Source organism: Lepisma saccharinum, chromosome 11, assembly GCF_977018435.1.
Source record: "Lepisma saccharinum chromosome 11, izLepSacc3.1, whole genome shotgun sequence".
NCBI lineage: Eukaryota > Metazoa > Arthropoda > Insecta > Zygentoma > Lepismatidae > Lepisma > Lepisma saccharinum.
Genome location: NC_139239.1, coordinates 45,787,785 through 45,810,233, shown reverse-complemented (window position 1 = coordinate 45,810,233; position 22,449 = coordinate 45,787,785). Strand labels below are relative to the sequence as shown.

The following is a 22,449-nucleotide window of genomic DNA, read 5'->3' as shown; positions in this document are numbered from 1 at the left end:
GGAACATTTAAATTTGTATAATTCCAAAATGTAAGATTTTATCAACGTTAAGGAAATAATTGTTAACTCAAATGGATATGTAAACTTTCTTTGTAAATTATTAATTGCCAAACTATGTATTTTTCAAATATCTTTCTGTTGTAATTTGGAGTATTGTAATAAGAAATTACCTAAAGACAGGTGTTCGAGGCTGGAACTTTGGGTATAAATACGAAGTAGTTTGGTCCGTGAGGAGGTCTGTTCTGGTGTCAGTCTAGGAAGAAGTGAATAGGTGCAAGCCGCTCTTCTGTAAAACCTAGACTGGCCAAATAGGAACGGTCTAATCTAGGAAGAAGTGAATAGGTGTATGCCGCTCTTCTGTAAAACCTAGGTTAGACGAATGGGATATAAGTTCCAATTTAGGAAGAAGTGAATAGGTGCAAGCCGCTCTTCTGTAAAACCTAAATTGGCAATCTCGGGTGATAACTCCAAGTCTAGGAAGAAGTGAATAGGTGTATGCCGCTCTTCTGTAAAACCTAGGTTTGGGCCACCCTAGTTTGACCTTTCTAGTAAGTTCAAAATTATCTAAATTATCTATTAACAATAGATCTCCAAGTTCCAGTTATGAATTACCTAACCACTGGCTGTAAGTACTCAAGCAGTAAATAAACATTTCATTAAAACTTCACGACGTTGGTTGGATTTGTTCGCACCTACCCTGAAGATAGGTTTCAGTGTAGATCCTTAGAGCCTCAATGCTCCCGGCTATAGGAGTAAAGGGTGAGGAAAGTTACTAGGAACGTAACAATTCTTGTATTTTATCTTATTTTACGTCACTTTTGGCTAGTAGTGGTGATAATGATGATTTTAAATTAAATTGATGAAGGGGCGATCACAAGTTCCAGGCCATGACTTGAACCTGCAACTTTCACCGCTCAATTCACTTAGCCACCAAGGCAGCGTGTACGTTCTGAAACTATGACACACTGAACTGCCAAGCCACACTCAAGGTAGGGATCAAATTTCTATAAAATAATGGGTTTTCACTAATTATCTGAAGTCAAGTTTAGGCATGTACTTGCTTTTCAGTTACTCCAGCTTTCGCCACATCATGTGGCTTCTTCAGTAGTTAGGACAAGAACAGTCGAAGTTTAAAACATGTGAAAGTAAGTTGGGTTAAAAAAGTTAAAATAGAAGATGAAAGGCAATACAGGGTGCCCTGTCACTGCTTCCTACTCCATCTCAGGCTGGCAACTTACTGACTGTCAATATGAATAAAACAGTCAGTGGCCAGCCTGAGATGGGCCCCATGCTCATCAGATTTGCATTATGGGGATATCTGAAAGCCCCATATAAAAATTCACCTCCACACCAGGATCGAGGATGAATGAATGCTATAACATAGTCTCAGATTATGTTTCCACTGGTGATTCTGCCTGCAGACCTGTTTAGAACTCAGCAGAGGACATATTGAACACACACTGTGATTTGGCCTATGGTACAGAACTTTTCGGACACCTTGTACATACCGTCAATGTACCAATATAATAAATAATTTAAAAGGTCTATGTACTTACATATATGGCATGTAATATCTTCGTGCAGTGTTTCGATCTTCACCATGAAAATATAGGTCAGGGGTCCGAAAAGTGCACTACAAGTTAAAGCATCAAAAGGAAAGAAAGAAAAAAAAGAAAGAGAAAAAAGAAGATGATATAGGATAAAAGAATGTTAAAAGCAAGGAATCCTGGCACATGCTTCGTCATTCACATTACACTGAATGAATGAAGGACCATGTATATGATATGATTGTAGTGTAGCAGATAATAAAGCACCATAAATGAGTCAGGATCTGATTCCGCAACCATAGACAATATGGGGATTCATTGTTTTTAATATTTTATCCTATCTGCTTTTATCCATGCTGGACTTCTTGGATCACTTAAAGACTTTCATGGTGAAGATCAAACTGTTGTGACGGACCTTTTTAACCTTTTGGATCCCAAGCGTCTCGATCGAGATACCTAAAAGTAACCCTCACGGTCCCAAGCGTCTCGATCGAGACGTTGTCAAGGTCGTAGTTTTTACGTTATAACTTTTCTATTTTTGGCTAGAATTTCGATTTTTTTAAATATATTGTTCCTATCACATGTATTTAACAGAAATGTTTCTTGCACCTTTTTTTTTTCTTCATGAAAATGGACGTGAAAAGGCAGGAAAAGGGACTTCTCTTTTGCGTCTCTTTTCAAGGGAAAATATAAATTTCAAACATTTCAACAATTTTTTAAAATAATTTTTGGGGGTTTTCTCCCTTCCCCCTCCATATATACGCCAAATTTGCATAAATTTTGCATTTTGTGCATTTTGACATTTTTTTCGGGGGGAACGCCATTTTTTTAAGAAAAGTATTTTTGAGGGAATTTCCCCCCTTTCCCCCTCCATATGTACGCCGAATGTGCATAAATTATATATCGTCTGAATCTGTGATTCATTCTGCGTACAACGGTATATCTTTCATATCTCTAGGGCATTTAGTTTCTGAGCTATAGTCATTTCAAGGTACCGCTGCATTTTGAAGCTTGAATCAGTGGCGTGCCCACCATTCCTTTTGGGGGTACAACTCAAGTTACATTGGTCATACGACAATGATGCAAATATTTTTTCTGTTTCTTACATGCCAGCGATAATTTCTATGTGCATTTTGAACTTTTCATATCCTTTATTTCGGGGGGGCGGGGGGGGGGCGAAACCCCATTTTTTTAAAAAAAAAAGTATTTTCAGGGGATTTCTCCCCTTTCCCCCTCCATATATGTGCATAAATTATATATCTTCTGAATCTGTGATTCATCCTGCGTACAACGGTATATAGTTCATATCTCCAGGGCAAATAGTCTCTGAGCTAAAGTCATTTCAAGGTACCGCTGCATTTTGAAGCTTGAATCAGTGGCGTGCCGACCATTCCTTTTGGGATGTACAACTCAAGTTACATTGGTCATATGATAATAATGCAAATATTTTTGTGTTCCTTACATGTTAGCGATCATTTCCATGTGCATGTCGACACTGTCATGTACTTTTTTCGAGGGGGCGGGAGGGGGCGAAGCTCCATTTTTTTTAAAAAAAGTATTTTCAGGGGATTTCCCCCCTTTCCCCCTCAATATATAATCCGAATTTGCATAAATTTCATATAGTCTGAATCTCTGGTTCATTCCGCGTACAACGGTATATCACTCATCTCTCTAGGGCAATTAGTCTCCGATCTACTCTCATTTAATTGAAACTCTGCATTTTGCTCAAAATCGGCTCGGGACCGTGAGGCTTACTTGTGAAAATGGCCTTGGGACACTGTAGCTTTAGTAAATATATTTTCTAATGAATGTGACTGACCTTCAATATTTACACCAACAGTGGCAAGAGGCTGGAAGTTCGGAGATTTAAAAGCCTTTAACCCACTTGAATGAACTTTGGTAATCCTGTTTCCTCTAAAGAGCTTGTGGTTGAAGAACACAGTGACTTCTGGGATATGATAGATTCCAGCAATGATCAAAGATGAAAGGACATTGTCTCGGCCATCACTTCGAACATCAAACAAAGGGATCTGCAAAACAGAAACGAAATGATATTACAAAAACATTTTTGTTCAAAATTAACATACCTCCACTTACAGGCACTTCATGTGCACTTGCAAATATCATAATCTTTATTAAAAAAAAATGTTACATCAAAACTTAAGTTTTTACTAGAAGGGAAAAAAACTGCCATGTAATAATTTTGTAGGAAGATAAGGAACTATCCATGATAATAATTCTTATTTTGAAGGTGGATTTTATTGTTTTGGCAAACATTTCATTCCAGTTCCCAGAACTTTCTCAAACCATTCATCCTGGTATTGTTAGCTTGAGAAAACACTGGGAAACTGGAAGGAAACAGTGCCAATAAAATAAAAACTACTTCCAAAATAAGATTACTGCATTATTTGGAAGATATAAAGTAGTTATGTGAACTATTAAGAATATTAATGGTACTCATGAATAAACGTAATCGTTACTTAAGATTTGATAAAAGTTTTGGTAAAGTTTGCTTTAAGTCCACTTTATGATTGATAGTTTAGTTACAACTGGACCTACAGTTTAAAGTAGGATCCAATCACTGTGGAATGTGCCTCCACTAAGGATCTATTTCTCTTGTATGCTATGGTTATTACAAGCACAAAAACACAGTTTTTCGTTGTGACATTTCAGGAAATATTTATTTTTAGTTTGATTAAAGATACAGTTATAACAATGGTTAAATTTTTTTCAACAAAAAAGTATCAGTTATACAATGGATGTTGTCAATGTTGCATTGTTGTAATATAGCAACTTAACTGTGAAAACAAGCAGTCTGTTTTATTTTTATTTCAGATAAAAAATTTTGATCACGTTAGTTTTTTATTAAAAAATTATGAATCCCAAATATCATCAGGCAATTCAAAATCATCATTGCTTTCAGAGAGTTTCTTGATGTTTTCCGTTACATTAAATTTTAAAATGGTGGCTTACTCCACTTGGGAAAAAGAAAACTCCATAGTGGGTCTATGTTACCATTTTCATTATTTAATTTATTCCAGTGTTCTTCCGCAATGAACGAAGCTTCCCAGACATTCAAATCTATATTTCCCATCACTCTTTTTAAAACCCTTCTCTTTTTAATCAAATGCTTCTCTTCGATGATGTGAGCTGACAAACCTGTTCTTGGGTTTAAATTTATAATGTCCAAATCGTATTTGTGCCATCTTATTGCCATTTTCCTTGCTGTTTGTCCTACACAATCCTTTGAACATGAACAACTTAAGTATATAATATAATCCTGTGGTTTCCACATCTGGTAGAGATTTTCTTATTTTGTATTCATTAAATGTACATTCCAAACTTTTTCGTGATCTAAAAACAATTTTGAAATTAAATCTTCTAAAAAGTTTTGCAATTTTATGTGAGAATCCCTTGTGGAATAGAATGCAAACAAATTTATTTTCAACAGATTTCTCATCTTTGTCCGTATTTCTCTTTTCCTTCAGTTTTCTTGTGACTTGTTTTTTGATTTGGTTTATTCTGTTAGTGTGAAAGCCATTTCCTTTTGCTATATTAAAAAGCTAAAGATGAGAACGTCATCATGGACGTATTTAAATTGTTGAATGAATCACATCCTCGCATAAAATTCACTTGTGAACCCATGAATAACAATGTAATTTCTTTTCTGGATCTGAAAATTAAGACAACTGACACAACAATTCAAACATCAGTCCATAGGAAAAAAGAACTAGCAGGGAAAAAATTACTTCCATGCCAATTCAGAACATTCTCGTATAACAATGGATAATGTTAGGCACATCCAGAAAGTAAGTTTCCCAATCGCCCACAGGTGGCAGGCCATGCATATTGAAACCGGTTTTGTGCATGCGTGAGAGGCACATGCCCTGGCTAGTGAATGTCCTAGAAGATGCCTCCCGAAAGTCCTCAGTAGCGTGAAACATGGCCGCTCCTATTCCATCTCCCACCGCGTGCGAGGTTTGTTCGGTGATCAAATTGTTGAACGCACAAAACATTCAGCCGATCGAAATTCATCATCAGCTGTGCCAGGTGTATGGGCCAGACATCATGAGCAAGCAGATGGTGCGTTGTTGGTGCAGGGCATTTACTGAAGGCTGGCAAAATGTGCATGACGATGAGTGCAGTGGGTGGCCATCGGCCATTATGGACGAGCTTGTGGAGCAGGTGCACCAGCGCATATTGGAGGATCGTCGCGTCACTATCACAGAACTCAACAGCCATTTGCTGCAGATTTCTCCCTCATTGTTGCACGACATTGGTACCAAATGCCTCTTGTTCCGGAAATTGTGTGCCCGGTGGGTGCCGAAATGTAATGAGGATCTTCGAAACTCTAATCTAATGCAACTAGTTCTTGCCAACACCTTTACAAAAAATTATCTCAAATCAGTGACATAATAGTACAAGTTACAGATTCTCACATGCACTGAATAACAAACTGGATTGACTCTTCTGCAACAAAAATACAAGATTAAACTCAGATTATTTAAAATTTTCATTGAACTTCCAAATACAAGTCGGAGCATCCAAATGACACGAATTCCTATGACATTGTGAATGTTTTAATTCAAACCGCTGACATTTTTTAAAACTATTTTTGCAGCACCTCTATCAACGTATTCCACTCATCACATCTGTCCTTACATCATTGAATATGCTCATCACTACACACCATGCCCTCTCCCCTTGCCTCATTCGGATTTTGATGCTATGGTCGGAACAGCGTGAGGTGAGAGAGATCAAAATTTCCCTTTCTGAAAAAAAAAAATCCAATTAGCAATGATGCATGGGTTGTTCTAGACTCCATCACCATCACACGGCAAGGAATGGAAAGATTGCAACACTAAATGATGAAGAGGGAACAGCGCATGCCCGTAGGTACTATGTCTCAATTCTTGGTGCGAAGCAAGTCCGAGAGCCCAGTGATCCAAGCCATAAGAAGAGCCTTTCTGCTTCCTCTACCTGCCGTCGAACACAGCGCCACTTCGGTATGCACCCGTGTGCACTTCCCAATTTTGTTCATGCACATTCGTTGCACGTTACTCAGGTAGAAAAGCTGATGTAAGGAAGTAAATGGAAGGTCATGTGGCCCAGGAATATTTGATGTTTTGAAGAAATGGCATTCAATGAATAAATATAATATAAATTAATTACATTACTCATTTATTTCGGAGTGCACGTGCGAATGTGTGAATAGGCAGCAGCCACTACTGGCAAGTGTCTTTATCTCTGGTGGAAAGAAATAAACTAGGAACATGTTCACAAAGCAGCAGTCACCTCGTTGCAATGTGATAGTCAATTGAACACCAAGTGAGCACTGTAAGTAACTGTTAAATACATTGGGCTAATTTAAGGCATACTGCCTGTCATTTGGTTGTTACATATTTATGATTCTAAATACTGTACTATACAACAAAACCTTTTGTAGCTTTGAAACACACGTCAACTCACCCCCTTCTTCCTTTCTCTCATCCGTGATGTTTACCTCTTGTAGTAATATTGCTAATTCTATTGTTTTCTTTCTTTTGCTATGCCAGCACAGATCTATTGCATTTCAATCACAAATAGTAGTTTAATAGATTAAGAGCCCGTATCAGCGTCGCTCGAAAAAAGCAGCGGACAGATGTCATTTATTCTTCCTAGTCTTACCAATATTGATTCCATTTCCCCCTTCGAAGGCAAATCCATTGCATGGGAGACCTATTGAGACTTTGCTGGAGGGAGGGGTTGCTCTGTTGAAAGAAGCAGACCACAAGGTTCCCTGTCCGCTACTCTCCCTCCGCTCAAGAGTCTGACCATAACAGGTTTCCTGTTACAAGACAAAACTTTTTCCGAGTGTCTGAAAGAAGAAAAACACACATTGACGAACATCGCAATACAACTGAGAGCCAAGGACTATTTAGGGGAGGCGGGGTGTCCAGGGAGTCCGAATTTTCCACGAGAGACTTACGAAGTACTAAAATTAAATAATGTAAATATGCTTGTTTTGTTTAGCATCTGTCGTATAATCGAGAGAGGTGTATTTCCGTCAAACATATTCTAAGGGAAGGATTACAAACACGTATGTCAGTTTTCACGCAGCTTACTAGTTTCCAGATATGCTTGATTCTGTTAACTGTACACTCTTATTATTCATAGTTGCGAACTATCTCTCCGGATCCGAGCATGCATGTGAAAAAGAACTGAATCACTCCGCTCCGGAGGGCTCCTTTAGTACCACCGCGACCTAGCTCCGAAACCCTGCCTGCTGGCAATCGTATAATTGTCAGCGACGTTCTCTCCATCCTTTCATCCTTGGGTTCGAGTCCTCGTTCAGCCTGCATTTTTCACTGAAAATTCTACGTAAGTTATGGTTGTAGCGAAATCCGGATTCTCTCATTTTTCCATCGGATTCCCGAATAGTAAAAAAAAAAAATCTGGATTTGGCCATCCCTACTTCACACGTCTTGCGCAAACACTGACCTGCTGATGTGTAAGTAGAATTATCAGTGTGATAATTCCTAGTTCTCGAGTTAGTAACCTCAAAGTTGTCTTTTCGACAGCATTTGCTCTTTTTTTTTAAACTTCGGACGGAAATGCATGGTAAAAAAAAATCAGAATTTTCAGTTTTCATGAGATAATTTGGAAATGTGTTTACAGGACAATAATACATCATCATCACTGGCACTGAGATATGGATCTCATACAAAAATAATTTAAATACACGAATACAAGAACAGGGGAAGAATACAGAAACGAGCACTGCCGGATCTACAAGCCGCAAGACAACGCAGTGCGGGTGTGGGGGCAGAGACTAGGGATGGCCAGATCCGGATCCTGACGGATCCGAAATCTGGATCCGGTTGGTTCCGGATCCGGATCTGCTGATCCGGAATTTTCAGATCCGGATCCAGAATTTTCAGATCCGGATCCAGAATTTTCGGATCCGGATCCGTTTTGCCATCCTACATGCACTTCTTTGGAAAGTAAGAATGTGCTTATAACATATTGTTACCTGCTAATATACATATATATATAATATACATACATACACACACACACACACACACATATATATATATATATATAGTGTGTGTGTGCACGTGCACAATATGTAATTAATTAATACACTTACAAGGGAGGTCTAAGTCTCCCCATTTCCATGAAACTTGGCAGGTGTATAGAGCCCCCCCCTCAAATGTCAAGATGAGGAGAAATTGAAGTGCGGATCTGACCCCGAAACCACGTAAATATGGCATAGGAAGAAACAGGGGGCATAGGGCCTCTCTATACAACTGTCAAATTTCATGAAAATCGGAGGGAGACAGGAGTCAGATACTCACTTCAATTTGTCCTCATCTTGACATTTGAGGGGGTTTTGCCCCCTAAAACAGTTTTTTAGCTGAAACAAAAAAAAAACACGTATTTCTTTCTTTGGGCCCGTTTATACACACACCTGCCAAGTAACATGGAAATCGGAGGGGGACACAAGGGTCAGATCCTCACTTCAATTTGTAATCATCTTGACATTTGAGGGGGTTTTGCCCCCTAAAACAGTTTTTTCGCTGAAACAAAGAAACACGTATTTCTTCCATTGGGCCCCACTATACACATGCAAAGTTTCATGGCAATCGGAGGGACACAGGGGTCAGATCCTCACTTCAATTTGCCCTCATCTTGACATTTGAGGGGGTTTTGCCCCCTAAAACAGTTTTTTAGCTGAAACAAAAAAAAAACACGTATTTCTTTCTTTGGGCCCGTTTATACACACACCTGCCAAGTAACATGGAAATCGGAGGGGACACAGGGGTCAGATCCTCACTTCAATTTGTCCTCATCTTGACATTTGAGGGGGTTTTGCCCCCTAAAACAGTTTTTTCGCTGAAACAAAGAAACACGTATTTCTTCCATTGGGCCCCACTATACACATGCAAAGTTTCATGGAAATCGGAGGGACACAGGGGTCAGATCCTCACTTCAATTTGTCCTCATCTTGATATTTGAGGGGGTTTTGCCCCCCAAAAACACTGTTTTTTAGCTGAAACAAAAGACACGTATTTCTTCCATTGGGCCCCACTATACACATGCAAAGTTTCATGGAAATCGGAGGGACACAGGGGTCAGATCCGCACTTCAATTTGTCCTCATCTTGACATTTGAGGGGGTTTTGCCCCCTAAAACAGTTTTTTAGCTGAAACAAAAAAAACACTTATTTCTTCCATTGGGCCCCACTATACACCAGCCAAGTGTCATGGAAATCGGAGGGGGGGCATTTAGATAACCTCCCTTGTTAGTCTTACACTTTGTAATTATATACGAGGGCCATTATTTATATTTTGAGCCTTGGCAACACTGATTGAAGTTAGGCGCGATTTGACGTTTGCACGGAATCGTCTGGCATTATTGACCATAACGTACTTCAAATGTTTTGTCAATAGCTTCATTTGTGTTGTTTATGTTGCCTTGGACATTGCGCGACAACAATAAAATGGAATTAACTCGTGAACATTTTCGTGCAATGATTTTTTACAATTTTCGACGTGGATTATCAAGACAAGAGTGCATCGATCAAATTACTTCCACATTTGGCGATGAAGTCCCATCCTTTGCCACTGTGAATCGCTGGTATAATCGTGGCCGCCATACACTCACCGACGAGATTCGCGAAGATCGTCCAAAATCAGTTGTTGTTCAAGAAAACATTGATGCTGTGCAAACCCTAATACTGCAAGATCGTCATGTGACATACTGTGAGATTGAGGCAACCATAGGCATTAGTTCCACCAGCATATATAAAATATTACATGATCATTTAGCTGTGAGAAAGGGATGTTCTCGTTGGATCCCACACAATTTGAAACAAACTCAAAAAGACGCTCGCGTCAATTGGTGCAAACAAATGCTCAATAAATACAATCGTGGTGCTTCAAAAGACTTATATAAGATTGTAACAGGTGACGAATCATGGATATATGAATATGAGCCGGAACGTAAATGGCAGTCGACTGTATGGGTGTTTCAAGATGAACCCAATCCAACAAAAGTTGTTCACGCTCGAAGCACATCGAAACAAATGGTCGCCTGTTTTTTCGTGAAAACTGGTCATGTGGCAACTGTGCCTTTAGAGGAACGTAGAACGGTCAACTCTGAATGGTACACAACAATTTGTTTGCCAGAAGTCTTCGGTCAAATACGGAAAACAAACAAATGCCGTCGGATCATTCTTCATCAAGACAATGCCAGCTGTCACACATCTCGTCTAACAACCGACTTTATGAACAGTCAGAAAATCGAATTGATGGGTCATCCGCCGTACAGTCCTGATTTGGCACCCAATGACTTCTTCTTGTTCCCGAATGCCAAGAATAAATTGCGTGGACAACAATTTTCGTCGGCGGAAGATGCCGTTGATGCGTTCAAAAACCATATTATGGAGGTGTCTCAAGAAGATTGGAAAAACTGCTTTGACAAATGGTTCGAACGAATGCAAAAGTGTATTGACCTTAAAGGAGAATACTTCGAAAAACAATAAAGCAGTTTTCAATGCCAAATTCCTGTTTTTTCATTGTTAGGCTCAAAATATAAATAGTGACCCTCGTAACACTGCATATATTATATTAATGTGTAAAACTGTAACTGTAGAACAATTGTATAATTTTTGTATAACATTTCTATCTTGTTATGTGTGTTAAAGGTTTCATCCTGGAATGGAATGTCTCACATTTATGTGTGTTTTCATTTCCAATACATTCGAATGAATACATATTCGTTTCAATGGCATTTACAAAATCACCTCTGACATTTTATGTTAAACAAGTAAGATTATTTTTGTGCATGAGTGTGTTAGCCGATGCGTAGCAAAGTATTATAGGAACAACACTTGAAAAAAATTCTTGTAGGACTAACTAATGAAAAATTTCTTTGTAATCGAAGATCATAATACCTTTTAAGGTGTGGTAATATTATAATGGGATTGAGATACGAAACACTCGGATCCGGATCCAAATCCGAAACTTTCGGACCCGGATCCTGATCCAGATCCGGAACTCGTGGATCCGGATCCAGATCCAGAACTTTCGGATCCGGATCCAAAACTTTCAGACCTGGATCCAGATCTGTAACTTTTGGATCCGGATCCAGATCTGAAACTTTCAGAACTGGATCTGGATCCAAATGGATCCAGATTTTGCGGATCCGGATCCGTTTGACCATCCCTAGCAGAGACAAGTAAGTCTCTAGAAGACCCTCAGTGATTGACATAATATAGGGTTCGTATATGCGTATTTAAAAACTAAACTTAATTACTCAGGGGTTCAGAAACGAATATAAGATATACAGGTAAAGGCAGTGGCGGCGAGGGGGACAGTCGGCCCCCACTTTTCGCCACTTTTGTTCCCGCACTATGCTAAACCGTACAGTATCTACAATGGGAAATATACTGTGCCCCCCCCCCCCTCGGTTTTGGAACCCAATCGCCGCCACTGGGTAAAGGTAAAGTTAAAGTTCCCTGTGCATATAGCACCGTGCCATGACGTCCACTTGGGACACACCAATGTGTTTATATATGAGTTGTTGAGGGACTTTTGAATCACCCTCTAGGCTCTTAGATGTGACTTTGTCAACATGAGATCAAGAACTTCACACACACACACATGCATTATAATATACATACAGACACACAAACACACACACATATTATATATAGAGCGTAGAGAGTATGTTTGTGTTTATGTTTGTGTGTGGTAGGTTGGTAGAGGGGAACCTTTGGTCCGTTGTTGATCCACGCAGATCTGCAGCTGCCACCTCCAACCACGATTTTACGTACAACACGTTGTAATAATCTTGCGATCTTATAAAAGCAGGAAATATACTTGAACATTGCAATGGCCTTGCCCTAAGGGAAGTTTTATAATGTAAAATATTACGTAAGATAGCTTCTACTTCTTTAATTTTCGATCGCAAGGCGTCTACCGTACTATAAAAATCTGGGGGCTACAGGAAGCTTAGATCTGTTGCTGGGGTTTCATCCCCCCTAACCTCCTTGTAGCGCCGTCCCTGGCTGTATGTATTTCGTCCAATGAGTACAAGCTAGCAAAACTGTGAATTTCAACAAGTTTGTAGATAATTCTGCAGCTGTTCATAAAAACAGACGTATTTTATTAGTTTCTTGCTGTGGTTCATTTTCCCATTTCAGCAAAAAAGTATTCACACTCTTTGCATACGGTGAGTAAATGGGGGGGAAGGGAGAAGTTGCCCCTTAATAGTCTCACTTAGAAATTTAGTACAGAGGAATCTAATAACCGTTCTTAAACAACATTATGCTTTTATAGAAATAGAAGTAAATACTATTTTCAAACCTATGAAAGTTCCAAGTAACTACGTAAGGGAAGGGTAATGTATTACTTCCTATGTAATTGGACTCTCCCACTAGCAAATTTCTTATTAACACCTCCACATATTTTATTCTTTAGTTGCATTATCTGCATGTCTCTTCAGAATAAATTGCCCATATATTGCACATGAATAAATTATGTGTAGTTCTTTTGAATTTGCAGTACTAAACCACGTTTATACGTACATTAGTCTTTGAACGACAGAGATGGAAAATAAAGCGCCAGCAGAGAACAATGGTGCCACTGAAGTTGAAATTCATCTAATAAAGTGATTTTAGGTGGGTCGGGACACACACGACCCTGTTTTGTTCTCACCAATGTAATAAAAACAGTGAGATGGAATGAGGGCTTTATTTCGTCAGCTGAACTCTTATCAAGGCCCTTGCTCCCCATAATCGGAGGATCTGAGCACGCCTAAAATTCCTTATACAGAAATAGTGTTATTTGTCTTATATCCAGAAAGTTGATTGATTTGCTTTATTTTACTTCACTTTTTGTGCAACTTTTGGCCAATTTGCGAAGATGGGGATGAGTGATGATATGATGAAATTGATGAATGGACACTCACAAACATTCGTGGCCAAGCCGGAATTCGAACCCAGGACCCCTGGCATCGTAGCGCAATGTGCTAACCACTCCCCCACAGTGGCCGGCCCCAGAAAGTTGAAAGTGAATGAAATTTTTATGGTGTTTTTTGTATGGTCATTATCAATAGTAAGTCTGTCATATTATTCCACTAAATAATGTCTTTGGAAAAGAAAAAAACAACATATAATTAATGTATTTTATTTTACATAAGACCTATGCCTAAAAGTATTTTTGTATATGATGACACAGAACTATCTTATGTTGTGATTTCTTTGGGTCTGACTGGTGATAAAATAACGCAGTAAAGTATTAAGTAAATATATTTTATCCCCCTACTTACAAATCATGAAAGGAGTCAAATTCAAAATTAAATTGAACGGACGTTCAAAATGTTTAAAAATAGCACTATTTCCATAACAGATCATCAAGTATTTTTTACCATTGACCCTCAGAAATATCTCAAACTGACAATGAACGTTCATTGAACTTATTTATGATCGACAGCTAAAAAGTCATTCATTTGCGTGGCTGGTTGATAATCCACCACCAGATAGAATTTACACAATATTTACCTAAAAACTTTGGGTAAAGTCACCTTCCCCCTAAAAAAATCCCTTTCGTGTTCTCACAAAAAAAGTTATAATTTGGCACAATTTTTCTTTTGCAGGCAAACCTTTTGTAAAGGTGTACTTCAATCTGTGCAACCAGCCCTTTCCATTTGTGAACAATATACTGGGGAAATCCCCCGTCCTGCACTGTTGTCATTGCACTACAACCCCATCGTGATTTAGTATTAGGATATCGCATAGTGAAGAACTGTTTACAAGCATCGCCCAAACCATTGATTCTCCCCCAAAACCTTTCCCTCCCTTCTTTTTTCTTTTCCTAGAACTCAGCATGCGGTTTTCTTGGAAGACTGGCCGATTGTGAAAGAAAAAAGGGACGGCGGAGGAGTGTGGAGGGGGGGCGGGGTTGAGCGCGAGCGGTACAGAGGGGGAAACGGCTATCGCGACCAGCTTAGAAAAGTCGAAGTTAAAATTTACATACATTGCTCTGTACGTCGAAAAACTACAGACATTCTAAAGAAAATTCTGTAAGATCAGTTTCATTTCTTTTCTGTAGACGAACAGTTGAAGCTTTCTTGTGCTTTAAAATGTTGATTTAAGTTATTACATACAATTGGCGAGCAAGTGAATTTTACGAAATTGAGATAAGGAAAACTACGTAATAAATAATGTATTTAAAAAAAGGCTTCACGACATAACTAATTTCATATTTGATCTTTAACTCAGTAAAATTTAAATGCCACACACTTGACTGTTCGAGCACAGAAGGTCAACGCAAGAACCTATTTTTTAGGTATCGTCACCAGCGGTGATACGGGCTCTTAAATTTAATCCTTGAGTGATGATAATACAACAGAGAGAAAACCATTTGCTACAGAATTCCTTCCCTTGCCCTAAAGCCTTGATTTTTTCTCACCTGTGAACATTACACACTATAACACCACTTCATCAGCATTAGAGCTACAGAAGTTTTGTTAGATCAATAAAATATGTTTGTTTACTCATTTATTTCCACTCATGATACCATAATGTTGTACACCCAACAGTAAAAGTAATAGTAGGACATTTCTCCATCACTTTTTCATTCCCTTTGTTTTCCACGATCTAATGGTTATGGATTAAAATAAAAATGTCAATAAGCAGAGGTCAACATCTGCTTCAATATCAGCATGATTCTGTTCCTTAAAACAACACAGGATGCATAATAAAAAAATAAGAAAAATAGGGATGGAAATTTCTTCTGTATTACCAGTATTATCTTAGAGATTGGCTGTACAAATGCAGTAAAAAGTCAAACATGGAATGGTTTCTCCATTACCTGGCAGCCTGTCAGAACGACACATTTCCCAAGATTCTCCAGCATAAAAGAAAGAGCTGAGGCTGTGTAAGCTAAGGTATCTGTCCCATGGAGAATCACAAAGCCATCAAAATGGTCATATGAGTTCTGTAACAAAATTTGTTATTATAAGAAAATTACTATTATATATACAAATAACGAAAATTTACCACCCAGTAGCACCTGATGAAATATAATTAAATATTCTTATGTCAGCTTGATGTTTGTATGGAACTTGGTGGTTATCAAACTGGAGTATTAACAAAAGATAAATAAATTGTACCTAAACCCAAGTAACCAAAAGTGGTTGGCCAACAACTGTGTGCTGAAAATGGTTGACCAAACGTAACAACATGCTGTTGGCCAATGATAATTTTGGTCGTGGTTCCAATGTTGGCCCAACGTGTGTTTTAATGTTGGGCCAACGTACTGTCTTCTCGTAAATACATAATTTACTGTGAGGCCAAATATAAACTCGTGTACAAATTATTTGTGTAAAATAAAAGAAAATACACAGCACTTTCTCATTCATATGGTATCATTGTTTTCAAGGTACCTTCAAGTGGTAGCACAAAAACAATTTCTAGAGTTTATTTAGTTTTCCACCTTTCATGGAATTTAGTCTGCACATAACATTGTCTATTTTACATCTATGTATCTTGAACCACCTTCACAAGAATACCTGTAAGAATGTTCTTTCTCTGCTACAGCTAAACAGACAAACAATAAACAATTTCCAGCACAGAAATATATTTCGTCCATGGTGGCTGACAAAGGACTCATGAGTGACTACAAGTTGAAAATAGCTTCTACTATCATTTACGAAATATTATATTTCCAGTATGTGCTGTGGCTGAAATATTAGAAAAGAAACACTGTTACATGTGACTTATTTTACACACTAGAATTTACAGCATACTCTTGAAAGTTGTCAGGAGAAAGCAGTTTTTAAAACTGATTTTGACTTGTTTTCCCATGGTTGGGTAAGTGTTGGCAACAACCATTGGCCCAATGTAAGAACAACTCGAATTTGCCAACCAACATAAACCCAACTTTTCCCACGTAAAAACTGCAGTTGCCCAACAGTTGTGGTTACTTGGGATATGAGATAGCCTGAACATTGATTGACTGCTGTGACAGAACCAGTGAATCTTGAACAATGTCAATGAAATACCCTTTTAAGACTTAGAATGCTCTTCTTCATTCTTTTGTCCAATCTACTTGAGATTGCATTCCCTAATTCCAAATCACTCATTACATAAAGAATGCACAGTAGGATGCATTTGTAAAAGGATGCTGAAATATAATATTCAGGAAGTGCTAACGCAAAAAACTGCAATCATGACCAACAACCAAATGAGGTACAACCAAAGGTACAAAACATATCACACTAAGCTGTGTGTCAAGTTAACTTTGCAGCAGGTTTTCACCTATGTAGTTCCAAACGTGCACGCAGAATATAGTTCTGCTGAGATGGGTTCCATTCGGACATAACTGCATACTTGCAAGAAAACAGCAATTTAATTTGTAATATACAGACAAAATAATACATCCATTAGCAGGTATAGACTTAGATGGGTTGCAATCACTGTGCAGACGAACTTGTATCCACAAATTTGCCAAATGCATTGTCTATTGCACGGAAGAAACACTCAAGCTTAAGAGCGAGTCTAGCAAGACTGAACACGTTACAGAGCACGTGGAATCAGTGATACCAGTGTTGCACATCCCACTATTTTAACCCTATGTTTATCGTGATTCATTGCCAATCGTGCTACACAGCGACGAGAATGGCTGAATCAAAGTCTCCTGTTCAGCACCTGGTACTGCCCAAATGTAATTTTTGGCTTCATCCGAAGGAGAAAGCTCTTCAAAATCAACTAAGTTGTTTTAAATGCATATTCCTCCTCCTTACAGCAACAAGACCAAAATAAAACAGGGCATGAGGTGATTTGCCGTCAATGTGCACACAAACTCTCTCTTAGGTGTTGAATAATTAGTGGTTGAGTTTAGGAAGAGAAAACAATTGTTTATTGTTTGACGACAAAATCATCTCAGCGTTATTAAAATATATCGCCATGAAAAGAAACATGTTAATTATTTGGACGAGACGTGCCATTGATTCAAGCGCCACCATGTGAAACCACAGGCTTATTGTTTCACCACTGGCGGCAATGAAGGCTTTGTTGAAGATGCATGTTTACTGTTCCGTGCAAAGAAAGGGAAGGGTGATTATCACCAAGAAATGGACAGACCAAGATTTGAATCCTGGCTTAGTGAAGTGATTCATAAATTGAAACCAAACAGAGTAATAGTAGCAGAAAATGCATTCTATTGTATATAATGTAACGGGCAAAATTCTTTATTGTATTGGCAATAGTGACACCAGTCTCAAACAATTAGTTGCATTAAGTAAAATCCTTATTGTGCAGGCTTCTGCCAAACAAGCCACAGAGATAGCGAGTCCGATACTTGCCCTAACCTTCAAGAGACCTTCTCTATTCCAGTGGCCATTTTCGCATAAATCCATTTCCTATCTCACTCTTGCGTTTGCTAGGCCACATCCTGTTATTTAACTGTGTTGTTTACCAGAATAAGGGAAAGATGGTATCTTTCCTTTGACTTTTCCTAGAGGAAGTATCGGACTCGCTATCTCTGTGGCTTGTTTGGCAGAAGCCTGCACAATAAGGATTTTACTTAATGCAACTAATTGTTTGAGACTGGTGTCACTATTGCCAATACAATAAAGAATTTTGCCCGTTACATAACTCCCCACCTTATCTTAGATGGTCTCCATCTAATGTCAGTTACGTCCTAAAATTCAACTGCCCTCGTATATGGCAAAAGATTAAAAATAATAATAATAATAATAATAATAATAATAATAATAATAATAATAATAAATTAAGAATTGAAATAATAATGAAACTGAATAACAAAACAAACTGATAATGTAATAATAAAATACCAGAAATAATAAAAAATGAATATTGATACTAGTGAATCATATAGAGGGCATATCGTTTAAATTTATGCACTACATAATTCTAACTATTTTCCTCAAGTCCTAACTGTTTAACTATAATTAAAATGTAGGTTCTCATTGATCCTAACTAAATATCAAAATACTCATCAATTACATTTAATCTATGAGGATCTTAAGATCCTAGTTACTTAACCTAGATAGTTATGAATTACACATTCAGCGTCTGTGAAATGTTACAGTACACTTCTTACATATTGAACATTGTATATAAGTGTTTCTTCTTTTGTTCCAATTATTGATTTTGTCTACATGATAGTCGTAAGTTTCACATCTAAGTGAGTGTACTTCTTCTTCATTGCACATAGGAGTTAATAAATGTTTATACATTATGTATTTTGTTGATTACAATTTTACTCATCGCTTATTTCCTGAAGAAGTCCGTTTTCCTTATATGTCAATAATGTCTTGTTATTCAGTTTCATTATTATTTCTTTTTATTATTTTCAATTCTTAATTTCTTTTTATTATTATTATTATTATTTTTTTTTAATCTTTTGCCATATACGAGGGCAGTTGAATTTTAGGACGTAACTGACATTAGATGGAGACCATCTAAGATAAGGTGGGGAGTTATGTAACGGGCAAAATTCTTTATTGTATTGGCAATAGTGACACCAGTCTCAAACAATTAGTTGCATTAAGTAAAATCCTTATTGTGCAGGCTTCTGCCAAACAAGCCACAGAGATAGCGAGTCCGATACTTCCTCTAGGAAAAGTCAAAGGAAAGATACCATCTTTCCCTTATTCTGGTAAACAACACAGTTAAATAACAGGATGTGGCCTAGCAAACGCAAGAGTGAGATAATCTGTCATTAGAGGAGACGAGGTCAGATAGCAATCGCTAGTGTCCTCAACCAAGGTCTCCACATGCACATGTGGTCCCCCCAACCCCTCCACATGCATGAGATAGTGATCGCCCTGATAGCCTGTCCTCTGAAGGGCAAGACAGTAGGAAATGGACTTATGCGAAAATGGCCACTGGAATAGAGAAGGTCTCTTGAAGGTTAGGGCAAGTATCGAGACACACTGACTGAAATGGTATAAAAAAAAAACCTTTTAGGAAAACAGCATCCTGTACCAGGGGAATTGCTGCCTGACGCTGATGGTGTCGCTTCTGCCAATCTTAGGTAGAAAGGACTTTACTATATTCTTCTATAGTATGGCGCCTTAGATTATCTCCATTCAGTTACTTATAGGATTAGAACTTAGAACTTAGATCTTATAACTTAGTATTTTAGAACATAGTGTCTTAGAGGTCGGACATTATGCTACATGCGCGTTACTGGTCTTATATATCCGAACTTACGGAACCTTGTGTAAATTAGAGAGAAAATAAACATTAGAAAAATGTATTATTGAAGTATCCATGAACCACCCTGAGCATAACCCCAAGTGACGTCAAAGCCCCCTTGGCGTTGCAATAAATAATAATGCATGGCTCGACAGCCCCAAAAGGACCTGGGCCTATCTCCCGGCTGCCAGTCTCCCTCCCACAATCCTACCTAGAGGTGTGGAGATCTTCAACCGGTAATGGGGTGACATGGGGTTAGCATGACGAACCCCCAGCTGTTGTAGGAGATTTTCGAGACCGGGTTATGCTACTCAATCATAGCTTCCTAATTTCCTCACAATGCTGGGTTGCCACCGGCCCTATACACAGGCCAAAAATTCCCGGAGACTGAACCCGGGATCGAACCCATGCCATCCCGCAGCCGCCATCCAAAGCAAACTGCCTTAGACCCCATGGCCACGGAGGAGGACACTCTATTGTATATATCACCAATAACAAATCATGCTTATTTTGGTGGCATAAACTTGAAGGACGTGTATCTTATAGTAACGGATGTATTGCGAATGAAGCAACAAAGTTTTTCATGATTTAATTTCTTTCTAAACCAAAAACAATAACTCGTCATTAAATGCAAGAGCAATGTCATTTACTTTTACCTTTGTTTGTTTATTTCGTTTTTCCATGCTCGAAATATACACACATGCCCTCGTGTTTCGAAGATATTTTGCGATTTATATTAAGTAATGACACATTTATTACATAATCTATGTGCAGAAAGTACTTTAGAAATTGTATGGTTCAGGAGTCAAAAAGAAACAAAAATACATTCTGCTTGACATGCATGTGTGGGTTTTTGTGTGTTGTGCGATTGACAATACTGCAGATTTTCTCAGTGCATATGATGTAAACAGATCGGCAGTTGAGGCAAGATTGGCACAGAAGATTCTGAGCTCAGTTCTCGAGCGGATTCATACATAAAATCTGCTGCAAAGTTAGCTTGATGCGCGGCTTACACAGTCATTTGGCAACATATCTTCTTTTCTACTGATGCAAAGAGAAACCTATTACTAACACATATAAATTCTACTACACACAGATAATAAATGTAGCTGTAGTGAAATTTTCACTACAAGCTACAAGAATTTTATAGTGGAACTACAGCTACAATTTTTTTTAAATATACTGCTTCTACAGCAACAGTTACAAATTTTGTAGCTAGCTACAAGTACCAATCTACTTCCGACGCACTGAATAATACAATCTACTTGCGCAAAACATAATTGATTCACTTATTAATTAATTATTATTATAAAATATATAAATTAATTCACTATTGAGTCACTCATTGTCACCATTCACCTGATTCCACGGCCCTTTGTAGCCAGCCAGCTTGGTAGCCATGTTCAAGTCCTGGCATGAGCATGGGTGTTCTTTGTGATTGTCCTTTCATCAATATCATCTCATCATTATCATTTATCCAAAAGTAGCAGAAAAGTGATGTAAAAATATAATAAAAAATTCAACAGCCCTTCGTAAATGGTGGATGGAAAAAGTCACTGAAACTGAAATGCAAATAAATAATGTTTTACACAAGTTACATTGTATTATTGTGTATTTATGTAAAAGATGTACATTGTTTCAAAATCAAGATAAAGGTACACAGATAATAGAAATAATAAGAAATATAAATGATGATGATGTTTTGCAATGTCCAAACCAACAGGAGCACTCTTGTCCTGTCCAGCAGTGAGAAACTTAAAATGTTTCACAGGGATGTGGTATATTCATATCAATGCCTTTTTATCACTTAATTTCATACTGTATTTATGTATGCACTTTTATCCTAATCCTAATGTAGGTAAGTCTCAGTAGCCAATCTCTGTTCCAATAGTTAAGCAGGTGATTTGTTTTACATATTGCATTTATTGCATTACACCCCTTTGCCTTGTGAAAAGCTTACCTTAATGTCATTTGCAATTGTACTCCAATCATCCACTGTGACATTACCAGAATCCAATAAAGGGTCATACTCTCGTATGGAGTAAACAATCCTTTTTGCTTCCTGAATATCTCTAAAAGAAAAGAAGAAAAATCATTGAAGAAATACAATTCATTTTCTTTCTATATTTTATATTTACATTTATTGCTTCTAACCATATTACTTACTTATAATTTGATTAAGTCTTTGATAGGGCTGAGCCGGTCGGTATTGGTAAGTATTGGTTGAAATTTTCCCACCGATACCAATGTTTTTGAGCAACATTTGCCCTTTTCAAAAGTTCTTCACCCTTCCTTGTGACAGACTGGAAGGTCAGCACAAGAAGTTCTGCTCGTGAAATACTGGACAACCCCCCCCCCCCTTTTCCTGGGAAGTAGATGATTGACAAGATCAAAGGCATGGTTCAATGGAAAGCACATGCAAACTGCTCGAAGGCACATAACTACCTGGTAAAGGCTGTGTGGAAATAAAATAAATTCATTTTCAAATGCTGCTCGCTAACTCGTGGGGTAAGACAGATTGACAGTTTTAAAATCAGCATTACTCCCAAGCTGGCCTGCTTCCGGGCCAGATGATTGCGGAGGTATTGGGAAAGACTGGTGGTTGCTGTGGAATTCATTTTGTTTTATCTACATTCAAGCGGGAAGAAAGGGTTGTGGATTCAACAATTTCTTATTATCTTCTTT

General features: G+C 38.0%; 2 protein-coding genes across 4 annotated transcripts in view; both read right to left on the bottom strand.

Moving 5' to 3' along the window:
- LOC145994763 (cytochrome c oxidase assembly factor 1 homolog) overlaps positions 1–22,449 on the bottom strand; it is a 329,972-nt gene that overhangs the window by 124,178 nt on the left and 183,345 nt on the right. The window lies entirely within an intron of this gene.
- The window catches only part of LOC145994759 (L-asparaginase-like), a 98,607-nt gene that overhangs the window by 47,314 nt on the left and 28,844 nt on the right, over positions 1–22,449 (bottom strand). For all 3 annotated transcript variants that reach the window (XM_083131001.1, XM_083131002.1, XM_083130999.1), the window contains exons 3-5: positions 21,725–21,836; positions 15,410–15,535; positions 3,367–3,577 (exon numbers count right to left, since the gene is read on the bottom strand). In XM_083131001.1, the coding sequence (XP_082987127.1) occupies positions 3,367–3,577; positions 15,410–15,535; positions 21,725–21,836 (449 nt within the window). The remainder of the gene's footprint in view (positions 1–3,366; positions 3,578–15,409; positions 15,536–21,724; positions 21,837–22,449) is intronic.